This window comes from Doryrhamphus excisus, chromosome 22 (assembly GCF_030265055.1).
Source record: "Doryrhamphus excisus isolate RoL2022-K1 chromosome 22, RoL_Dexc_1.0, whole genome shotgun sequence".
Lineage (NCBI taxonomy): Eukaryota > Metazoa > Chordata > Actinopteri > Syngnathiformes > Syngnathidae > Doryrhamphus > Doryrhamphus excisus.
This window is the reverse complement of record NC_080487.1, coordinates 2,028,660-2,045,296: the sequence shown is the minus strand read 5'-3', so window position 1 is coordinate 2,045,296 and position 16,637 is coordinate 2,028,660. Positions and strand designations below refer to the sequence as shown.

Here is a 16,637-nt window from a genome sequence, read left to right as displayed (position 1 = left end):
AAAATGAGTGACTTTACACGAAACGGGTGCAATTTACGTAGACGTTGAAGTTCATTAGTTTTGATGTTATGTTGTTGACCTACATGACAAACACATGAAGTGTCTCAATATTGGGCTAGTGATTCATTTACATTTTTTTGTAAATTAACTCACAGTAACCGGCCAAAAAGAGCAAGTTAAGATAATCAGTATTTATGAACATTTAAGACTTCATTCACTTCCAGTACTGATAAAAAAACATGCACAACATTTTAAGTTTTTATTATGAATCAGGCTATGACATGACAAATACACCGATGTGTAAGCAGTCCTACATTAAAAAAAAAAAAGTGTCAAGCATGCTTCAAACATAAGCATACAAGTGGATCATGGAATTTCTCATGTTTGCGTCAACAATTACACAAGTAGTCTTTCGATAGACATCTGAACCGTCTGGATCTGTGGTTTGAGCTGCGACCCCTCCTTTATGGTGACCGAGGTAGCGATGACGGGACGGGACACCCCACAAGCACGACCCAGGGCCTGCTTGGAGCGCACAAAGACATACGGGACGTTCTTGTCCTCGCAGAGCAATGGGAGATGGAGAATGATCTCCAGTGGTTCGGCGTCAGCAGCCATGACGATAAATTCAGCTATGCCTCTGTTCAGGGTCTTCGTGGCTGGGTGAGAAACAGCATATCGTTAGTATGGCGTGATTAACCAAGATACATTTAAAATACGATCGGCTCAAGCTCACCTTCATTAGCCCCCTTCCTTAGCTGTTTGTAGTTGGAGGCTTGCTGCACCAAGTCGAGGATGGTTTTGGTCAGCGTGGCGTCGGCCAGCGGATAGGCCTTTGGGTTCACTGGGGCTTCAGTCTGCACACAATAAACACCGTTAACAAGGCTAAACTGAGTGGAATAAAAGACTATATACAATAAAAGACTAACGTCAAACATCCAAAGCCCGGTATGACTACTGCTAGCTTAAAAGTTAGCCCATCTGTTAGCTTGTTTTGCTAAGTCTGCCAAAAACTCTCACCATTGTGGGGACAAAAGTCGTTTTGTATTCCGGCCCTCTCGGCGAAATGCTTCACGGAGGACTATTTCCCTGTTTTGTGGTATAGAGGCGAGAAAAAGCAAAATAAATGTTTATTTTGCAGCGTTACGGACTCCACAAATGTTCACAGCCGTGCAGCTAGCTCAAACGTTTGCTTCACGTGTGAAAGCCGCGCATGCGCATTTGAAATTACCAGTGCGCTCGGAAGTAGCTCGACTTCACTATTTATATATTTCACTGTTTTTGTTTTACATTTTGCGTTTTATATATAATGATATATATATATCATATACGTGTCTAAATTGGCCTCACAAAAAATATTTTGAAAAACAAAATACGCTTTTTCCTCCATGGCACGAGAGAGGACGCATGCGTTAAAGAAGGGACGTATTTCCGGCAAAGAGTGCGCGCTTTGCATGCTGGGTAGGACACTTTGACGCCGGCCATATTGCTTTGGCGTCCTGACCGAAGGAGAGGGGACATGAAGGGGATTCGGGGACTCAGTCAATTATCGGTAAGATTTACAGTTAACCAACCCTCAAATTTTAATCGGGGTAGTTGTTCGCATGTCACCGTATGATTCACGTCGTCTGCGTGCTTGACAAACAGTTGAATTAATGTGCCCTGCAAGCTGTGTGTTAGGTGCTGAACGGTGGAATGGAATGTGAATCTATTTTTTGCGTTTACTTTATGTCATAAATGCTCAGTAAAGTCAGTATAGTGTATAATACTTCGAACTAAATTCACTACAGGCATGAAGTAACATTACATAACATCAGTAGTGTAAGGTAACTGCTTCGTGTTTGTAAGTCTTCATTTAATCGATCATACCATGTGTGGAATATTTGAAATATAACAACATGGATATTATTGTGCTATAAAACCATAGTACATCACACTATGTCTTTAATAATGTGATTGTGTTGTTTTGTTGAGTACTAGCCAAGTTGTATTATCCACCTTCCCATTTCCTGTTTTCCCAGACGAGGCTTTATGCGGCTAAGGCTGCCCATAAGGTGGAGACCACCAGGGCTGCTGAACACGTTAAGTTTCAGCCGCAGGATGTGCAGGTCAGTGGGTTGTTGACGTTGTGTTTCTTTTCCACAGAGACGCTTCCATGGAGCTGCCAGATCAGGCCGGTCTCTAGTAGACCCCCTGGCTGGGCTTAAGCTCTCTCCTGGGGCTGCCCGCTCCTTCCAGGATGTCCATGTATGTTGGAGAGTGATGGGAACAGCCGTGTGAACACGTCATTTCGTGTCTGATTATTAAAGGGGACCTATTATACTGATATAGAAAGCTTTCTGTTCGGGTTATCATGTATAGCTGCTCTATAGGAGACCACAACTCAATACAAAGGGTGGAAAATGAGCATAATGGCCCCCCTTCAAGCTGCTGATTTGTTTATCTTTTTAGAATCACCTCATTCTGTATGCATTGTCTGTTTTCTGTCTAAGTGATGATGAAAGCCTCCATTTATGTTCCCTTCCAGGTGACCAGGCTGCCAAGTGGACTGGTGATAGCTTCGCTTGAGAACTACTCTCCTGCTTCCAAGATTGGTGTGTTCGTTAAGGCTGGCTGTCGTTATGAGACACCGGAAAACCAAGGGGTCACTCACGTCCTCCGACTGGCCTCCAACCTGGTATGATCCCGACGATGAGATGGCTCTTTATTCTTGTCACTTATACAGAATTACAAGTGAAATTGTGCAATTATCCGTCCATACATATGCAACATAATAGGCAGTGAGACAATGGGTGACAGGACAGGATGGTTGGGCGATGAAGGAGGGGTAAAAACTGACCCAATTTGTCATACAAATAAAGTACAAATATTCAAAATGCTCCAAAAGTCAAACCCACTGCACGCTTGCTCACATTTAACAATATTTATGTGCATAATAAAGACTTTTCATTATTAATTAATGCTCTCTTCTTATGAAAATTAATGATAGCTCCAATCTTGCACAAAATATACAATCAGAACGACTCCAACATGACTTGAATTATTCCACAAAGTCATAGCAATTGCTAGAACATGTCATTTAAACAATGCGATCATCCCTCATGCAAGGAATTAAGTACAGTGGCAACCTTGTACAAAATAATCAGGATGACTCAAAAAAAGACTGCAAGTCGACCACAAAGTCATAGAAATTGCAGTAATACTTGAATATGTAATTCATGACCAAATGAGACTTGAACTAGTCCGCTATAAGTCAGATAAATTGCAGTAAAACAGCAGAAAAAAAGTGACGGGACAAGCAAACGAGCCATGCCGTGAATGCAGATAGCAGGTTCTGTCATTACTCTAACAAGTTTAGATTTGAAGATGTGTAACGTCTTCCACCAAAGCTGATCTTAAGTACTTTTCTAGACCACCAAAGGAGCTTCAGCTTTCAAGATATGCCGTGGTATTGAAGCAGTTGGGGGCAACCTGAGGTCAGTGATCTCTGACCGTGGAACAAACCACTGTTTTAAAAGTCTCTATCTCTCTTTCTCGCCCCCGTATCGTTAACCTAACGTGTAACCATTTGTGCCTCCGCAGTGTGGTGTCATCCAGAGAGAACATGGTCTACACTGTTGACTGCCTGAGAGATGACATGTGAGTCCATACCGCTGTCGTCACTATACTGTGTGTAGTTGTATCTATTAGGGCAGTCAAAGATGACGTTTTAACGAAATTTTCCTTTAACTGCACTGTTTTTTTTGACTCACGATTAACGTGCACACATCCTGTTTGACCCTCGGTCGACGCTGTAGCTTGAGGAACCGCGGTGGCAGCAGTTACAGCCCTAGTATCGACACAAGAAGGTCCAAAACTAACGTTTGTTCTTGTCATTGTTCCTCAGCGACACAGTGATGGAGTATTTGATCAACGTGACAACGGCACCAGAGTTCCGACCGTGGGAGGTGTCCGATCTCACGCCCAGAGTGAAGATGGACAAGGCGCAGGCAGGGCAGAGTACTCAGATAGGTGGGTGGGTCCACGTTCTTGCTACGTGAAACCCAGCATCTTTTGAACCGTGTATACCACTGCGATAATGAACATTGTTAATGATACTGAGCAATGAATGCATTGTACTTCCTGTCCATCAGGTGTGGTTGAAAGTCTGCATGAAGCCGCCTACAAGAACGCTCTTTGCAACTCCCTGTACTGTCCTGACTACATGGTTGGCAACATCCAGTCTGAACATGTGAGTATTGTGGTTCTATTCTTCACCACCAACGCTTTCCAAACCGTTTCAACGCATTATTTTACCTTTTTTATATTATACTAGCTGCACCAGTTTGTCCAGAATAATTTCACAAGCGCAAGAATGGCTCTTGTTGGTCTCGGTAAGGACGGCGTTCTTGTAGCTTTGCAGTACTCCAGGATTTAGAGAAGAATATGACATTGCAAACTATCTCACTTGTCCTCCAGGCGTGGATCACGCTGTTCTGAAGCAAGTCGGAGAGCAATTCCTCAACATTCGTAGCGGCGCCGGTACATCAGGAGCCAAAGCCCAGTATCGTGGAGGTAAGCGCGAGTCTCTATATTAGCATTCATAACTCTCCAAGGGCGATTCCAGCATGTTGACTGTTTACCAGGCGAGATCCGTGTGCAGAGCTCCGGTAATCTGGTCCACTCGGCGGTGGTGAGCCAGGCTGCTGCGTCGGGCAGCGGCGAGGCGGTGGCTTTTAGTGTTCTGCAGCATCTGCTGGGAGCTGGTCCCCACGTCAAGAGGGGCTCCAATGCCACGAGCAAACTGGTGCAGGGTGTTGCCAAGGCAACTACTGACCCCTTTGATGTGAGTAGTCATCTTACACGAGCGGGTGTAAAAGTAGGCACTGAGTTTATATGTTAAATCATACAACAGAACCAATTTTTTTTTTGTACAGGTGAGTGCTTTCAATGTTAGCTACTCTGATTCGGGCCTGTTTGGCGTCTACACCATTGCCCAAGCAGGAGCTGCCGGTGATGTGAGTGTCATTGCTGTGATACAGTTTTGTTCAAATTCATAACTGGGTGATGTTACTGGTACGTTTTGCATCCTCGTAGGCCATCAAGGCTGCTCTTGCCGAGGTGAAAGCTGTCTCTGATGGTGGAGTCACAGCCGCTGACCTCACCCGGGCCAAGTAAGAACCTTTTCATTAGATTCATAATGATGCTCATCATCCGTCAGAATAAGAAAACTAATTCATGGTGATGCTTTCCTCAGTCATGTCATAAATTATGTTTTTGTTATTTTTAAAACATGCCAATGTTAAATAATGTGTGTTTTCTTTAAAACTTTGGCTTTTTTATGATGCAGGACATCACTGAAGGCTCACACCATGATGTCTCTGGAGACTTCGGAAGGTCTGCTGGAGGCCATGGGTTCTCAGGCTTTGGCTAGCGGCTCATACCACTCCCTTGAAGAATTCGCCAAAAACATTGACAATGTCTCCCTCGCTGACGTGGCCAACGTAAGATTCTCGTTTACTCCTGCAGCAGCAGCCACATTTTATTAAGAGAATAGAAAATGGATGGCTCTTTAACATACGTATGTTGATTAGAACACAGCTATATTTGCATATTTTGTGTGTTTATTACAGCATATTACAAGTGCTATTAGTAATTAATCTCTCAACTTCTCCACTAGGTGGCATAACTACATTCTAGCTGTGGTTTCATCCACGAGATAAAACCGAATGAGGGCATATGTCGATAATCTTGCACAAAGAGAGCTATTAAAACATTTCTTTGCAGGCTGCCAAGAAATTTGTGTCTGGCAAGAAGACAATGGCATCCAACGGCAACCTCATCAAAACGCCTTTCATAGATGAGATCTGAAGACCTCCTCCTCCTCTTTATGGCTCCTCCTCCTGTTTTCTCCTCTGCAACAAAAAAAACCAATGTATATGCTGTGTGTATGAGACATAGTGTATTCACTGTACATTCACATACATTTTCATGTATAGCTAATATAAAATGATTAAATTCTATCTGTCTGGTCTGACTGCTTTGCCATGTGTGTTATTTTATTAATTTGCGCATTTTATTAGTATTTTTAATGGTATTATAATATACTGACGTGTTTTCAGTTCCACTGTGGCGCTGACCAACGAGATCGAACGATACCTGAAATGGCAGGGGTAGTGTTCCCGTGTCATCTCGCGAGACTTGACGGTGACAGACGGTAAGAATTTAAAGCAAGCTTGCCGGATTTGAGTTTGTTTTTGTGAAGACGTAACATTAGAGGGTTATTTTCCAGCAAAAACTATAAATTCGTGTCGCTCGGATGCATTTTAAGCAGACGCCATGAAAGAAGTTGATGTGATTGTGCATTTTTGTTGTCGTTTTTTTCGTGTATCCGAAGCATCGACAGTTTTCTTCCATAAAAGCGGACTATACGAATCTGCTTTCATATTTTGGTTGATTATATCAGTTAATCCAGTCACTAATTCACGCATCTTTTGAGAAACAGCTCCGGGAAAGTTCCCGGGATGGCGTTCCGTGACATCAGGGCGGTGATGCCGTCCTCTTTGGCCCAATAATGGATATACCTCTCTTGGACGTAAGACCATGCGAATGATCCAGAGGACATTCTGGGACTTTTAAATGTCTCAAGAGGCGGGCCAGAGACATACAAACCACCTCCTCAGTGCCGGTGTCGTGCTCAGTAGTGGTGGGCAAAACCGTTCATTCCGGTTCATTCAGTAAAAAGATCCGTTCATTTCGGTCAATTGGTCGTTAGCATGTGATCTCCCCCTGTGCATAGACCCGGTCAGCCGTGTTGAGTCAGTCCGTTCACGTTCGTTCCGACTCAACTGACGGTCGTGAATGGACTGCCGACGAGTGTCAGTCAATCTCTGGGTCTCTGTCTTTCAGTCAGATAACTCCACCCACTCACAGAGCGAGGCGCGACGATAGGCTAAGACAGGCAAGCAAGCAGATAGTCCCGCCCCTTGCAAAAGGAACCGTGAACTGACTCTCCAGCCAATCAGAAAAAAGCATTTGCAACTGAACGGACTGAACGGGTATTTTAGGGGCGGTGACCTCGTTCATTCCGTTCACAAAAAAGAACTAGTTCTTTCGACCCGTTCGTTCACGACCGACACACCAGTCGTGCTCAGTGACATGGATAAACTGACCGTGATATCAGGATGTCTTTTCCTCGCTGCACAAGTCTTCGCCATCGCCAGCATCGCCAACCCAGACTGGATCAGCACCGGAGAGTCCGCCGGTACGGTACTTCATGCTGCTAAAGTTTTCACCCCTTACTTTTAGTCAATGCACGTTTTTGATGCATCGAGACTTGATTTTAGCGTATGGAATGTTCAAAGTCATTTGTTTAACTCTATTAGGTACACCTGTCAATATGAAGGGATACACTAACTCACAAAAAGTTAAGATATTCAGCTTTTGGGACAGTTTCACATAAAAGCACACCCTTACAGCCTTTATGTATTTATCTGTTGCAACCAGTAGGTGGCGCTATTTTATGTGACAGCCACTTCTAAGCTCAGCCACTTGCCTTAAAGGGAAAGTTGATCAGTTTTTAGGGTTCATCTTGGTCTCATGAATCCGATTGTTTAAATACCATTTCTAATCGAACCAGGAAATTAATCAGTGGGTTAATGCATCAAACACCTGTTGTAGATGTATTATAGTACAGCAATCCCTCAATTGTTTACAATTGTCAACAGTTACTGACACCTAGTGGCTAATGTAGAACACTACATTGGCTACAACGTACATTGACTATAAGTTGGTGGTCCTAATGGCTTATACTGTATAGTGTTATCGTGTACAGGGGGGATAGGTATTTTACAAATACACAAGAAATTATTAGGTGACTCATATATAGTTCCGCCATTCTGCTGTACTGTAGCGTTTTTGTATCCTTGTTAAAATGTCTATATTTTCCTCTTCCTTCCATTACTTCCCTTTGTACCTTATGGCTGCAACCGCAGGTGCCTTTGATGGCGAAGGACGTTTTGTTTACATTGTGGTTGTTGTCGGGGATCAAACAGCACTTCAGAGTCACACTGCAATGGTTCCTTAGCCAATCAGGACACATTACACATTTGCAAATTTTGAACCGTGACCGTTAAATATGCATAATAATAGGCCCTAGTAAACCACAACATGACATAATTTAGGAATAAATTATTTTTTAAAGTTATTTTTCAGCTATGTTCGGAGCGCATGTAGTGAGGGATGACTATACTGTATATATTACATATATTACAATAATGATTATTTTTCTGATTGTGTGTTATTGCTTGTAACGTGTCATTTGGTTCCAGCTCCGTTATTTGCTCACTACAAAGATATGAAACACTGAATTTGTTCTTGGATGCCTTCAAAGGTCTAACACGAGTTAAAGGTTGGCTAACAACCCCATTCAAATGTTAAATTAAAGTATTTATCGTGTTTTTTTTTTTTTGTAGCAGCAGTAATCACACTGAATATCTTTAACGTGTCATTCATGCAAAGCACACCTATAATCATGTGACAGGTTGTATTTGTGGCATCATTTAACCGCCAAATTCATTTGACGAGTTTGCTGGCAAAGTCATTATGTGCTTGGCGTAGTGAACAGTGGTGTGAAATAAGTGCCTCTTTAAAAGCCCCTTTGTCCTTGTTTAATTAGCTGCATGTAATTACGTGAGGGAAGGAAGTATATTGTTTGTAACAGAGGACTTTTAATGAGGCCTCCTGGGAGGGGGAAGCCTTTCACCTGGGGGGATGAAACCACTTTGTGATGGTCCATGATGTCAATCGTGTTGGCCACCAGCCATTTAAGTATAATGTATGTGGAAGAAAGGACAACATGAATGAAAAGAAAGATTTTATTATTAATTATCATTACCGATAATTAGACACATCTCTAATTATGACACAGGCGGCACGGCGGTCTGGTGGTTAGTGCGCAGACCTCACAGCTAGGAGACCAGGGTTCGGTCCCCGCCCTCGGCCATCTCTGTGTGGAGTTTGCATGTTCTCCCCGTGCATGCGTGGGTTTTCTCCGGGTACTCCGGTTTCCTCCCACATTCCAAAAACATGCTAGGTTAATTGGCCACTCCAAATTGTCCATAGGTATGAATGTGAGTGTGAATGGTTGTTTGTCTTGCGACCCTCGTGAGGAAAAAGCGGTAGAAAACGAATGAATAATTATGACAATATTCGTACTATACATACAAAAATACATTGGCTTGAAGATCGTGGGTTCCATCCCAAGTATCGAACCCCCAGTTTTATCATCACAAGGTGGATGATAACACTTCTTCTGTGTCCAGGCTCTCTGACCTTCGGTCTGGTCCGACAGTGTCAGACCATTCATGGCCGAGATCGGACCTGCATCCCCCCTCAAATGCCCCCGGAGTGGGTCGCCGCGCTCTTCTTCATCATCCTGGGTGTCCTCTCACTGACCGTCGCCTGCTGCCTGCTGGTCATGTCCCACTGGCGCCACGAGGTCATCCGATACGCCCGCTGGATCGCTTTCACGGGGTGTGAGTGTCTTATTCCGTGCTTCTCACTGACTGTAAATACACATCTGGGATGAGACATGAATCCATAATATTGCTTGCTTCAAAATAGTTACTCCATTTTTCATCTATTTCACCTTCGGCCGTGGGCAGCTGATTCAATTTGATTATATAAATCCTATTCAAACCTTTATGGTGCACTCAAAACTGAATAAAAAGCGTCACTTCCTGTGACATTTCTTCAATGGCTTCTATATTCCTATTCTGTCTACTATATTGGGTAATACAAGTGTAATTTTATCTTGAGATTTTGTATGTGACTTTCAGAAAGTTGGAATTTATGTTTCCCTGACTGAACCGCAGCTCCTCAGTGACTGTAGCAGTCATGCAGCCCCACACTATGAAGCTCCCATAACACAATTATACTGATGCTCACTTGTGTCGCTAGCTAGTCGGTGGATCGTAAATGTGTACTGCCGTACTTAGCTGTACTAGTTGGAAGTACAGTAAACCTCGGATATATCGGACTTGGATATATCGGAAATTCGCTCACAACGGACAGATAAAAAAAAGAACCGATTTTTCTGTAATGCATTTCCAATAAAAATTCATTGCATATATCGGATTTTTTATAACGGATTTCGCTTATTTCGGACAAAATCTCCAGTCCCGTTCCAATGCATTTCCATTAAATTTCCCTCGCATATATCGGATGGCCGCATCGTGGCGCTCCGATTCGCCGAAATCGTGACAGGCCGCTATACGACGTCATTTGCAGCGTTTGCAGCGTTGCCTGCGCGTCCAGGTACATTGGAAACATAGTCAAGGAAGTGCCTTTTTATAACGGATAAAATCCCATTTACGCATATACCGGATATAAATCCGATATATGCGTAAAACGGACATTTTCCGGTATACGCATATAACGGATTTCGCTTATATCGGACAAAACCAGTGGGAACAATTTAATCCGATATATCCGAGGTTTACTGTACCAATGTACCAATGTGTAGTATTGCCTCTTAAGAAGATGTACACAATTGCTCATATCTTTTATACGATATCAACTAAAGCAATTGTCCAATTTGTCTTCTGGTTGTCTTCAGTGGTCCTGTTCTGTATGGCAGCGCTCATTTTCCCGATGGGTTTCTACGTCAGTGAGGTTGGAGGAGAACCATACAAGCTGCCCAACAACACCGGCGTGGGCTCCTCCTATGTGCTCTTTGTTCTGTCCATCTTTTTCACCATCGTGGGCCTTCTGTTCGCCGGGAAGGTTTGCTTACCCGGCTGACACCTACTCTCCTCAGAGGAACTCCTGCGGAGGCTCTTATTTGGAAGAAGATGAAAACAAAGTAGACCAGGAGGTACATGCGTCCACGTGTTTGGAAGTGGGAGTGATGGAAATCGACCGAAAAAAAAAGACTCTGGCTCGAGCCCTGACAGATTATCAGTCATCTTAAGGAGGAACGACAGATAACCTCTCTCACTCACCCTATTAACTCATAATAATTGCAAAGCCCCGATGGATGATGGAGGTCACGACCCGACGACAATACAGTCTGTAATATATTCATTCAGTGACATGCCTTTCTTTTTGTATTTATTTTACTTTTATTATGAAAAGATCTAATATATCCAAAATGTGTCTTAACTGCCTTAAGGAGCTGTCCACCTTAAATTATGTGTGTATGCAACACCAAATGTCCGTTACTCTTCACCCGTGGCCATGTTCAGCATTCCTGCTTTCATCAATCTCGCCGCCTCCCTAAACTTGTCGACGGCTTCATTACAGGATGTTCTCTGCGTTTGGAGGAAGTCAGTGCATCAGTCGTAGTGACATTGGCGTAAATATTGTAAATATTGTAAATATTGGCGCTCTAGGTATGGGATGGATGAAAGCAACATACAATGAGGAACTCGTGCCTCGCCTTCCGGAGCTTGAAGAACTCCTCCACAGTCAGGTCTTCTACTTTCTTTCTCAGAGTGATGAAGTGACACAAGGCCGACTGGGATTTGTGCTCTTTTCTGTTAAGAAAAGGACAAAACCCATCAGTGAGGGATAATTACTATAATTCATCAACACATAGTGATCTAAATGCAATATATTGCGGTCCAAACAGTAACGTGACCTTAATCTTACCGTGGGTCATCCTCCGGTGCCCAGCGCTCCAACTTTTTGAGGCAGAAGAAGCACATAGCAGCATCTGGGCTGTTGTCTGAAGGCGTGTAAATAAAGCCGGCCTTTGCCATCTGAAAAACATAGACCCAATTCACATCATTTCATGTTGTTTTCTTCATATTTAATAGTACTGAAATGTATTCACAATTCAAATGTCAAGTAAGGCACTGAAATTATATTTTAGCTGTTCAAAGTTCCTTAAAAAGTTCCTGTATTTTGTTATTTCGATATTTTAGCGCCAATCATCACCAAGGAATTGAACAAAGTTGGCTTGAAATGAGAGCATTGGCAGGTTTGTTTGTGCATTTGTAATATTTGTAACGACGACCTGTGTCTCGCTCATTTTAGTGACATTAGATTGCTTTGACTTCATTCTTCCACCAGATGTCGCTAATGTTCCTTTTCAATGACGCAACCAAAGCTCCGAAACCTGTTCCGGTACAATTTGAAGGAAAGCCTCAAAAGCTCCATGAAGCTTCATCCGCCCATGTCGACATACAACTAAATGGTTCAGTAACTAATTTATTTCCCGAGAAACAGATTCATTTTTAAATTCGACTTTTTTTTAAACCGAAAACTCACGTTTTCCGGTGTGCAGGCGCAATCTTCGTCAAATGGCCAACCCTGAAATGTTTTCAGCCTATTCTCACAAAAGTACATTTAAAATCATCATTGTCAAACAGATCCATTTTGTGTTAAATTAAGTATTGTTTAAAACGCCAACCAAATAAGGCGTTTTCAAATATGAAACAACCTTCCTGTGAATGTTTTGATTTGATTATTTTCTTCTTCGTGCTTCAGCAACACGGAAGTGCTTGTGCAACACACGACATCTAGTGGTTGCTTTGAGGAAACAAACAACTGTTGCTGAACAACTGAACTATATTTAATATATAAATTCAAACTTAAAATTCTTTTATACTCACTTGCTTCCATCCCCTGAAAGAGTAAAAGAAGAATTGTTTGATAGGATTGTCCAAATGAACGCCACTTCCGTTCAGTGCAGCTGCTATTGGTCAGAATTTGAGGCGCGGAAGTTGTCCGGATGCGGAAAAAAACAAACAGACATGGAGGGAAGGTGTGTGGTTGAGACGCTGGCAAAGTTCGGAACTTCATCGGATCCGTGTATTCTGAAGGTGGCATCCTCTTTATGGAATGATGTGTTCCTCTGCACCGGAGACGACGAGGTGTATGTCTTTAACTCCCAAGACAGAAAGCTAAAGGCAAGTTTTGGGTAGCTAGCTTGTGTGTCCGTGCATAAACTATTGTATATTTTTTATGTTTGTGTCAAATTGATATGATTAAATTGTATTCTGTAGGCGGTCGTCCAATTCCCTGCTCCTGTAAGTGACTTGGCTGCGGATGATGACAAGCAGATCCTTTATGTGGCCTGTTTGAAGGGAGTGTACGGTGTCTGTTTATCATCTTTGTGCAGGTTAGTGCTTTTTTCATTCGTTCATTCATTTTCTAGCCTATCCCAGCTGTCTTGGGGCGAGAGGCGGGGTACACCCTGGACTGGTGGCCAGCCAATCACAGGGCACATAAAGACAAACAACCATTCACACTCACATTCATATCTATGGACAATTTGGAGTGGCCAATTAACGAATGTGGGAGGAAGTGCTTTATAATACATGAAATATACCCGATTGAAAACAATTATTACTGTAAGAGTAAAATAAAATTGTGCATGTGTGCCTAAAGGTGTAGGCAGCTTCTTTGTTGTTACTATTAATAACAAACATATAATATCAACCCCTCATGTTAGTGATATCGCTCCTCCTCAGGGTTCAAGACGCTGATTCATCCTCATGTCCGTCTCATGTGAAAGTATCCGATGATCATTTTGTTATCGGAGAAGGAGCATCGGCGCTACTTTTGGTCAACTCTACGCTCTTGAACATTACCCAGAGAGACGCATCGTGGCTGTTGACACTGTACAAAATTGCAGAAGAGTCAATATTCAGCCGCTATGAAATGCTGGGTTCCTTCAAGCTTCCTGTGGTATCAGACACAGATGAGTGCAGAAGGCCATTGCTGCTCTGTGTCCACTCTGCCGAGACAGATGCATCATTAAGGAATCCATCAAGTGATCACATCTACCTTGAAGCGACGCTCTTTAAACTCCTATTCGGGATCGACGCAGCCCTCGCCAAATCGCCGGTTATTTTTTTCGCTCTGCCAGACGGCCGCCTGTGTTTCACCCCTCAGCGAGTCCCCGGATCTCAAATCAGAGTTCTGCACAGCCTGGAGCAGCCGGTCGTGTTTGTCGGGGCGTTTGCTGGATGTCTGGTGGCTGTGGGCGAACAAGGCAGAGCGGTGCTGATGACATCGCAGCCAGCCGGGCCACCAGGGGGAGGCTTGCGTGCAGCTTTTACTGAAGTGTGTATCCCCGGGCCCGTGGTGTGTGCTTGCCTGGATGGGCAGTTCCTTTACTACAGCACTGGGTCAGACCTGCTGCTCCTGGATCTGTCACAGACACCCACTGGAGGATCAGAGTCAGCAAAAGGGGAGGTGGGACCCAGTAATAAGAAATCCCATGCCCTTTACAACCCCACTAGCTTAAATGTGTGTAGAGTCATCGGCCTGGTGCCACACAACAAAGCAGGTAAGAAACATCCGCAATTTCAACAAAACTTTACAATTATAGGAAGTTTTTAATATGATTATGAGGATGTACAATATTTCTGGAGCTTAACTGTGGAACTTGCTCATCACCTCCCAGGTAAAGCTCAGCTGCTGGGGCTGTCTTCCAGGGGTCAGCTCCAGAAGATTATCCTACCCGAAAGGGGGCATGATGCATCATGGTCCGGTCTTCCTCCCTCACATGTCGGACGCAGCATCAAAGACATCCTGGCGGCTATAGGAGACATTTATGAAAGGTACAACTGCTCCACTGGTCTGTTTTACAGTTAGACAGGTAAGGTGTGATCAGGCCGCTGCACTTTGTAGAAGTAAAATGATAAAAGGCTGACCAGAATTGATCAGCTAAAATGAAATCTTTCATTTGACATTGTGCATAAAAGTAAACTGTAAAATTGTTGGCATTGCCTGGATAATAACAGAATTTACCTTGTTTCTTCTCAGATCAGCGGTGCTAAAAGCTGCCATCAAATCCAAAAACCAAACCATGCAGCAACTGAATCAGGTACTCAACATCAGCTTTTTATTGAATGATGGAGCAGACAGACGGGAAAAGCCAATCCGTTGTCACGCCGCCACTTGTTGGAGCACCTTGCTTGGAAAGGACTCCCTCAACTTGAATTGCGTCCTGGATAATGGAAGTTGTTATGATCTGGAACGAGGATGGACACTAAGCATCACCGTGTCTCCTCTGTGTAACTCCCACAGAGGCGAAAGCTGCTCCACACATTATTCATTCCCATTCCGTGCTCTCCATCCGGGGGGGAAAGTGGAGTTTTCCCTGCCGTTAGCTTCTGCAGGAGAGTCATCCTTCCCTGTTACACTCTTCTGCTCGCTTGCGTTCTCCCTCTCAGGTCTTCTCGGAGAGGACGCAGTGTCAGGCCTGCCTGACGGAGGCCATGTCAGTTTACCATTGAACACTCTGACTGTGGATTGGTTGCATGCCCTGCGGGTGATCGATCCTGCGGACGCTGCGTCTTTACATTGCAACACTGACAACGTTGAAGCTTTTTTGAACTCACGCCTCACTGTCGGAGGAGGAGTAGGAGATGCAGGGAATGTGCAGCACTCTGCAAGCATCAAGGTGTCATCAGAGTTATTGAGGGACACGTTGATGTTGAGTCCACCTTCACACGCTGACGTCTCCCTGCTGGAATGGCTCCTCTGCAAAGCTCACGGAGGGGTGAAGGGTCAAAAAGACAAGGTGACCCTCAGCAAGTCGGTCCATGCTCGAGCCCCAAATGGACATATTATAAAGCTGACAGCAAAAGAGGTAAAGGCTATTATTTAGTTATCTCAAAGTGGTAGCGTCCGTGATGGCTGTCTTGCACAGGCACACGTGGGGTCGGAGGAGGAGCGCCTGGCTGTTACAGAGGTTGAGTTTGAGAGCTCGTCGATGGCAGCCGTGTGCGGAATGCATCATGCAGTCCTGCATAGAGTCAAGGTACAAACAGGCTTCTGTTTTTCAACACTTTTTGTACTCGTAACGTATTTCCAAACATGTTTAGGGGCAAAAAGACTATATGGCTTCTTTTCGATACTGTAACGGATTAAGTTTGAGGCTGTTTTTTTTGTTCAGATATCATCGTTTCTGAGAGGATACTTCTCAGATGAAACATTGCCTGTGCTTTTGACAGAGTTTGCTGCAGATAGCACCGGAAAAGTCCTCTTCCACCGTCAAGATGCAGAGTTTAGGTGTGAGGGAAGCACTCCAGCGGTCTGAGGTGAGACTTGCACCGATATGTTATCTCACTAAAGAGAATACGGCTCTCACAGCCATTTTATTACTGTATGTCGTCTAAAGCAGCAATGCTAAAGAAGTCATACTTGTATGTATGACCCTGTGAAATTGAGTCTATTAGTCTAATGCAGGGGTGGGCAAACTTTTTGACACGCGGGCCGCATTGATTTTACAAAATTGATGGTGGGGGGGCAGACTCTATATTTTGCACATAACAGTCCACCTGGAATTATTGTATCTGTAAAAGTGTCATGCAGTCTGCTAAATGTGCACTTTGAAATGGAAACAAAGCCTCTAAGTCTTTCCTAATTGAATATCTTGTGCTGTTTCTGTCAGACTCTGTTGCAGCAGGTCCAGCAAAGTGGAATCTCAAGCAGCTTCAGTGGGGGGGTGTCCACAGGGCAGGTGACATCATGTCTTCTCAGTGTCTATCAAGAACTCAGAGAACATCCTCTCTGTGTTATATAACATCCGTGCCAGCAGAGCTCACTTTTACTTGCACATGAATGTGAGTTGTGACTTTTAGTATTGTGCCTTTTGTGTTACTTTGTCTGGTGACATTACATTAAAGGAAGAGGACTAT

General features: G+C 43.7%; 5 protein-coding genes across 8 annotated transcripts in view; 3 read left to right on the top strand and 2 right to left on the bottom strand.

The window, feature by feature from the left end:
* Positions 1 to 245: 245 nt before the first annotated feature.
* Positions 246 to 1,242, bottom strand: LOC131109663 (NHP2-like protein 1). The gene is made up of 3 exons (XM_058061891.1): positions 1,021 to 1,242; positions 737 to 857; positions 246 to 659 (listed from the first exon to the last, which is right to left on the bottom strand). Exons 1-3 carry the CDS (start codon positions 1,021 to 1,023, stop codon positions 397 to 399), a joined length of 387 nt encoding a protein of 128 aa, XP_057917874.1. The 5' UTR covers positions 1,024 to 1,242; the 3' UTR covers positions 246 to 396.
* A 178-nt stretch (positions 1,243 to 1,420) lies between these two features.
* On the top strand, positions 1,421 to 6,013 carry LOC131109943 (cytochrome b-c1 complex subunit 2, mitochondrial). The gene is made up of 14 exons (XM_058062514.1): positions 1,421 to 1,552; positions 2,022 to 2,108; positions 2,528 to 2,677; positions 3,412 to 3,476; positions 3,583 to 3,639; positions 3,887 to 4,011; positions 4,134 to 4,231; positions 4,316 to 4,373; positions 4,459 to 4,554; positions 4,626 to 4,825; positions 4,917 to 4,997; positions 5,077 to 5,153; positions 5,330 to 5,483; positions 5,767 to 6,013. Exons 1-14 carry the CDS (start codon positions 1,520 to 1,522, stop codon positions 5,848 to 5,850), a joined length of 1,365 nt encoding a protein of 454 aa, XP_057918497.1. The 5' UTR covers positions 1,421 to 1,519; the 3' UTR covers positions 5,851 to 6,013.
* Positions 6,014 to 6,771: 758 nt separating this feature from the next.
* On the top strand, positions 6,772 to 12,054 carry LOC131109944 (uncharacterized protein C16orf52 homolog B-like). The gene is made up of 3 exons (XM_058062515.1): positions 6,772 to 7,243; positions 9,303 to 9,515; positions 10,598 to 12,054. Exons 1-3 carry the CDS (start codon positions 7,138 to 7,140, stop codon positions 10,780 to 10,782), a joined length of 504 nt encoding a protein of 167 aa, XP_057918498.1. The 5' UTR covers positions 6,772 to 7,137; the 3' UTR covers positions 10,783 to 12,054.
* birc5a (baculoviral IAP repeat containing 5a) lies at positions 10,893 to 12,359 on the bottom strand. The gene is given in 5 exon segments (XM_058062517.1): positions 10,893 to 11,291; positions 11,399 to 11,516; positions 11,632 to 11,741; positions 12,253 to 12,332; positions 12,335 to 12,359. Coding segments are annotated over 5 exon segments (426 nt in total). The 3' UTR covers positions 10,893 to 11,198.
* A 325-nt stretch (positions 12,360 to 12,684) lies between these two features.
* The window catches only part of faap100 (FA core complex associated protein 100), a 53,943-nt gene continuing 49,990 nt past the window's right edge, over positions 12,685 to 16,637 (top strand). For 3 of the 4 annotated variants that reach the window (XM_058062563.1, XM_058062564.1, XM_058062562.1), the window contains exons 1-8: positions 12,685 to 12,893; positions 12,990 to 13,105; positions 13,458 to 14,278; positions 14,396 to 14,552; positions 14,758 to 15,586; positions 15,647 to 15,757; positions 15,951 to 16,037; positions 16,391 to 16,459. In XM_058062563.1, the coding sequence (XP_057918546.1) occupies positions 12,738 to 12,893; positions 12,990 to 13,105; positions 13,458 to 14,278; positions 14,396 to 14,552; positions 14,758 to 15,586; positions 15,647 to 15,757; positions 15,951 to 16,037; positions 16,391 to 16,459 (2,346 nt within the window). In that variant the 5' untranslated portion in view covers positions 12,685 to 12,737. Of the gene's footprint in view, positions 12,894 to 12,989; positions 13,106 to 13,457; positions 14,279 to 14,395; positions 14,553 to 14,757; positions 15,587 to 15,646; positions 15,758 to 15,950; positions 16,038 to 16,390; positions 16,563 to 16,637 lie in introns of those variants that run through there. The other variant, XM_058062561.1, reaches the window with a different exon arrangement.